The sequence below is a fragment of the Leucoraja erinacea genome, chromosome 10 (assembly GCF_028641065.1).
Source record: "Leucoraja erinacea ecotype New England chromosome 10, Leri_hhj_1, whole genome shotgun sequence".
Classification (NCBI taxonomy): domain Eukaryota; kingdom Metazoa; phylum Chordata; class Chondrichthyes; order Rajiformes; family Rajidae; genus Leucoraja; species Leucoraja erinaceus.
In genome coordinates, this window is record NC_073386.1 from 24,508,421 (window position 1) to 24,514,420 (window position 6,000).

Below are 6,000 nucleotides of genomic sequence, written 5' to 3' on the forward strand. Positions count from 1 at the left end.
ACTTGAAACTCAATCCCAAGAAGTGCCGATTCCGCGTCCCCGAGGTCACATATGTTGGACATGTATTCACAGCCTCAGGGCTGAAACCCGACCCACAGAAAACGACTGCCATCTCCGAGATGTCATCACCCACTGATGTGCCCAGCCTGCAACGTTTCCTGGGCATGGTAAACTATCTGGGGAAGTGAATTCCCGACCTCAGCGAGCTGAGTGCACCCCTGAGGGATTTGATAAAGAGCTTGGTTCCCTCAACACCAAAAAGCTTTCGACATCCTTAAGTCCAAGCTGATCAGTACCCCCACACTTAAATTTTTTGACCTGCAACATCCCATTATTATCATCACCTGTGACGCCTCTCAGTTTGGGCTCGGTGCCGCTTGTCTGCAGCTCCATGACGGCCTGCAACTGCCAGTCTCCTACGCGTCACTTTCAAAGTCGTTTTCCGGAAAGGCAAAGACATGTTCGTGGCCGACACGCTATCCCGCGCCCCGCTAACATCCACCGATCGCCACCCCTATGCTCTGACCTGATGGTGCTCATGTCAATATTGTCCCGCAGATGAAGTCCCTGTCAAGCACACTGCCCGATGATCTGCCCTCGCAAGCTTTGCTGCCATCATCCAGCAGGGCTGGCCCGACTGTCGTTCCGTTCTGCCGGCTGGCGCCGTGCCCAACTTCCTGGTCCGTGATGAGCCCGTACTCCACGACGGCGTGATTGTGAAAGGACACAAGGTAGTAGTGCCTGTTGCTCTGCACGACCACTATTTCCAAGCCGCTCATAACGGTCATCCTGGGGCCGTAGCCACCTTGTCTCACGCCCAGAGCCAGTTCTACTGGCCTGGTATGGCTCAATACATCCGGGAAAGGGTCTCTTCATGTTCCACCTGCAACAGCCTCGCCCCCCACCAGCAACGACAGCCGCTTCTGCAGCAGGCTACACCCGAACTGCCCTGGATGGCGGTTGCCACTGACATTTTCGAGTGGCGAGGCAAACACTTCCTGGTACTAGTCGACTCCTACTCCAACTGGTTCGAGGTTGACCAGCTGCATTCCTTCACCTCTTCGGCCGTTGTCGAAAAGCTGCACCGCCATTTCTCTACCTTTGGCACCCCGGCCAGCCTGCAGTCGGACAACGACAGCCAATTCACGAGCTCCGAGTTTCGGGCTTTCGCAACCAGCTGGAACTTCACCCACTACACCAGCAGCCCTGAGTACCCGCAAAGCAACAGTCTGGCCGAGCGCGCCGTTCGCAGTGCAAAGAACTTACTGGAACAATGTTGTTTGTCTAACTCTGATTTCTTTCTAGCCCTCCTCAACCTTCGCAACATATCCCGTGACCCTGCCATGGGCTCCCCTGCTCAGCGGCTCATGTCTTGCACTACCAGACCTGAGCTCACTCGTCTCCTCTGTCCTCAAGCCCGCTGCTGTTCAGGAGCGCATCGCCTTTAAGCGCGATGTTCAGAAACGCTCCCATGACAAGTCCTGCCGCCTCCTGCCGCGCCTTTTCCCCGGTCAAGTTGTCCGCATGCAGACCCCCACCAGTCACTCCCGGCTCGCTACCGTAGTCGCCACTACTGGGTCGCCTCGGTCCTATCTCGTCGACCATGCAGGAACCATCTACCGCCGGTCCCGCCAACATCTGCGGCTTGTCAACGAGCCGCGACCACCACCAGCAGATCCTTTTGCTCCCCCACTGAAATTTCAGCCTCCAGGCGATGCTCAGCCCATCGCTCCTCGCATGCCACAGTCTCTACCCTCACAGCTCTATCCGTCCGCTCCTCCTCCGGTTCACCCTCCCTCACCTGCCCGCGCGCAGTCCTCTGCGTGTCCCGCATCCCCTCATGCACTTCTGCCCTTGTCTTCTCCGTCCCCGCCCGGCTCACCTGTTCCAGTGCAGCCGTCTGCACCTGCCGCCGTACTGCCTCCACTTGTTCCTGGAGGGAGGGGAGATGGCGAGATGCGAACCCGGTCGGGACGTGTTGTCAAGCCGCCTGTCCGCTATGGCGATTTTGCTTAACCATTTCTACTCATTTGATTGTCAGCGCATGAGACGTGGTCGCCCTGTCACTACTTTGTTTGTCTTTCGTTTCCAAGGGGAAGGATGTAGATGACATATGCATGTGACCCTTAATATAGTTACCTCATCACTACTAACCACTCCCCATATCACAAGTATAATTACAACCTCCCCACCCACATATCGCTCTCTAGTTTCCGTGACAGACCACGTACAGCCAGTGCTCTCTGTAATGCCACAGTATGAATGTAATAAAGAAGTAAAGTCACAGTGTGTCGATAACACTTCTTTACAGATGGGTATTTAATGGTTGCAATGGACATGTAACTCTGTAAAGTCACTGGTCAACCATGTAGCTGTAAAGGTATTCCAAACTCAGCTACAAGAGTAAAATTAACTTTCAAGTGAAATGGGGCTGTGGAACCCAACATGAAATAAGGATACATGGCTTTTCCCTTCCCAGTCTTGCACAGGAACACCGAGGCCAGGCTAATCATGGACTATAGGTCGGCATTCAACATCATCATCCCCTCCAAATTCATCAGCAAGCTCCCAGGGCTTCTGTACCTCCCTTCATACCTGGATCATTGACTTCTGCACCGGCAGCCCTCAATCAGGGCAAATTGGTGACAACATCTCTTCCTGACTGTGATGAAGCCGAATTTTAGTTAAAATATAAGAAGATATCAAATTGGCTTCTGGGCTAGCTTACAGCTTATATTTAGTCTCAAATTAGGCTTGTCTCAGGTTGCGGTGTGTGAGATAATAGATACTATAACATTGTCTCCCAAGTGAGGAGGTGACAGAGAGGAAAAGAGAAAGAGCTGAGTCATCTCTTTGAAGTAAGATGCCGTAAACCAAGTGTCCCATGTTTATGAGGGAGGAGGTGACAGCGAGGAAGAGAGGAACCAGGGGAGTAGAAAGATAAAATATCGTAAACCAAATGGCCAATGTTTTTAAATATATCTTGTACCATGTGACAAAATGGCTTTGATGTGATGCATTCTGAAGAAACCTTTTCCTGTACCTCTGACCATGACTAATGTCTGTGGAATGTGCTAAGGTGACAAAGAAACACTATAAAATGCGATGTAATTCTGTTGTTCAGGGAAGTGGACTGAGGACGGTCAAGTGTCTACATTGGTCACTTGACTGGAGTTCTCCCTCCCTTCCATCGGCCGATAATAAGTAAAGTTTTGAACTGGTCTGCCAAACAGTTTGTGTGGTGTCTGTTCATTAAGAAGCGAACCTGTTTAATAGTTATAAAAGTAACTTTTTCAACTGACCAGCAACACAGGCCCACCACAAAGTTGCGTGCTTATCCCCCTGCTCTACTCTCGTTACACCCATGTCCGTGTGAGCTTGGCAAAGCGCAGCTCCAATGCCGCTTAGAAATTCATCAATGACACCACTGTGGTTAGCTGAATCATAGATAGTGATGAGTTGGTATACGAGAGAGAACATCTGGTTGCATGATGCCACACAACAGCCTCTCATTCAACATCAACAAGACCAAGGAATTAATTGTTGACTTCAGAAAGGGAAAATTGGGAGATCAAATGCCAGTTTCCATTGGTGAATTGGGAGTAGGAAGTTTTTAATTCCTGGGCCCAGCACATAAATTAATCACATATGTGGCGTGCCAATCCATCTACTTTCTTTGAAGTTCAAAAAGATTTGGCTTGTCACTGAATAATCTGACAAAGTTCTACAGTTGTACTGCAAAAAGTACACTGATGGTGTGTACAATGGCCCAGTACAGCAATCCCAAAACACATGGACACAAGAGGCGGCAGAGGACGGTGGACTTTGTCATGTCTATCACGGGCACAATTCTTCACAACAGCCAAAGCATCTTCACAAGGCACATCCTTAAGGAGATGGCATTTATCATCAAGGATCCCCATCATCTGGTCAAGGGCCTTTTTCCTCACTGCTAATGTCAGGCAGGAGATACTGAAACCCCACGCCACCAGGTTCAGGAACAGCTGTTTTCCTACACTATCAGTTTCTTGAACTGATCCACACAACTCTAATCCTACCTTGGCAACAGAACACGACATACCACCTCTTGCACTACCATGGGCTTGTTTTTACAATTTTTACTTTGCACCAATGTCTTGCTTTTTTGCAAGATTGTGCTTTTCACAGGCTTGCAGAATTTCTTTATGTTATTGTATAGTTGTCTGAGCCTCCTCCTCATTGCTCCTCCCCTATCCCTTGCTTCCCCCCTCTCCAATTCCTCCCCTCTGCTCCACCTCCGCCTCAGCCCCATTCTCCTCCCCGCCAGGTCGCCGTGCTTTATCTCGGGGCCGGTTGGATCCCGGACTAGGGCCTCCCTCACCTGGCACAGCCTCCTGACCGACCGCTGCCCCCTCAGCCTGTACTTCCAGGCGATGAACCAGCTCCTGTGCCGCCGCGGGACGAACGGCTTGGCCCGAGGGTTCGGCTTCCACTCGTCCATCGGAGGCGAGCTGCTGCTCCTGCTGCCGTCCGCTGCGGCCTTTAGTCGCCACCATAGATGACCATCCCGGGGACCAGGCGACTCCCCGATCCGGATTCCAGCTGCAGGCCCGGGCCTGGACCCCTGCTACCAGCCCACCCCGCCCATTCACTTCCGGGTCCTGGCCGGGAATAGACCGTCCCCACCAAACATCCTATAGCGGGGCTCCTCTAGTATCTGTGGTCTCCACGGCCACCATCCTCTGCTGCCGACCGGGCCTTTGGTAACCAGGCAACAGGCTTTAATTATGTGCGGGGAGGAACTGCAGATGATGGTTTACACCGACGATAGATACAAAATTGCGGAGTAACTGAGCTGGACAGGCAGCGTCTCTCTCTGGAGAGAAGGAATGGGTGACGTTCCGAGTCGAGACCCTTCTTCAGGTTGAAAGTCAGGGGAGAGGGTGTTTAGAGACATGGAAGGGTGAGGTGTGAAAACATTCCAATCATCCTTTCTTTCTCCCTCTCGTCGTCCCTCCCCCATCCTAGTTTTCCGACTAGTTTCACTGCCATTCTGACTAAATTTTACTGATCGTATGCCGTACGAAGGAACTGCAGATGCTGGTTTAAACCGAAGATAAACACAAAATGCTGGAGTAACTCAGCGGGCAGCATCTCTGGAGAGAAGGAATGGGAGACTTTTCCAGTAGAGACCCTTCCTTACTTACTTTTTATTACAGACTCAAGGTCCAGATAAAAGACAACAGACATTACATAGAATACATTGCATACAAAAGCATAATAAATTACGTACAAAAGAACAGTAAATTACTTACAAAAGCATAATAAATTACATACAAAAGCACAATACATGGTTTAAGATCAAGAATTTAAAAAATCAGAGTCCAACAACGAGACAACAATACCAATGTCTCCACAGCGAAGGCCTAGGCAGACTGAGCAGAGGTGTTTGGCAAAGCATTCCAAGCCTGAGCATTTCTGTTATACATGCATGTTTGTGGCTTTGCAATTGATTGTTAAATAGTATATGGATTGGATTTTCTCCTGCTATGAACTTTATCCAAAATATTTAGCATTAACATTATTTTTCCTCCTGGAAGTTGGGAGGTCATGTAGCAATTGTATAACACTTGGTGAGATCACATTTAGATTATTGTGTTCAGTTCTGGGCACTGTTATAGGAAAGATGTTGTCAAGATGGAAAGGGTGCAGAGAAGATTTACGAAGATGTTGCCAGGACTCGAGGGCTAGAACTATAGGGAGAATTTGAAATGGCTATGACTCTATTTCTTGGAGCGCAGGAGGATGAGCTTATAGAGATGTACAAAATAATGAGAGGAATAGATTGGGTAGACACGGAGTCTCTTGCCCAGAGTAGGGGAATCGAGAACCGGAGGACATAGGTTTAAGGTGAGAGGGGAAAGATTTAATAGGAACCTGAGGGATAACTTTTTCACACAAAGGATGGTGAGTGTATGAAAAAAACTACCGGAGGAGGCTACCCTGGCAACGTTTAAGAAA

The 6,000-nt window shown here is 49.7% G+C and overlaps 1 protein-coding gene across 1 annotated transcript in view; it reads right to left on the bottom strand.

Moving 5' to 3' along the window:
• Positions 1–4,668, bottom strand: part of pomgnt1 (protein O-linked mannose N-acetylglucosaminyltransferase 1 (beta 1,2-)) — a 47,627-nt gene extending 42,959 nt beyond the window's left edge. Inside the window, exon 1 of the mRNA XM_055641712.1 lies at positions 4,361–4,668. Within this exon, the coding sequence (XP_055497687.1) occupies positions 4,361–4,480 (120 nt within the window). The 5' untranslated portion in view covers positions 4,481–4,668. The remainder of the gene's footprint in view (positions 1–4,360) is intronic.
• Positions 4,669–6,000: the final 1,332 nt, after the last annotated feature.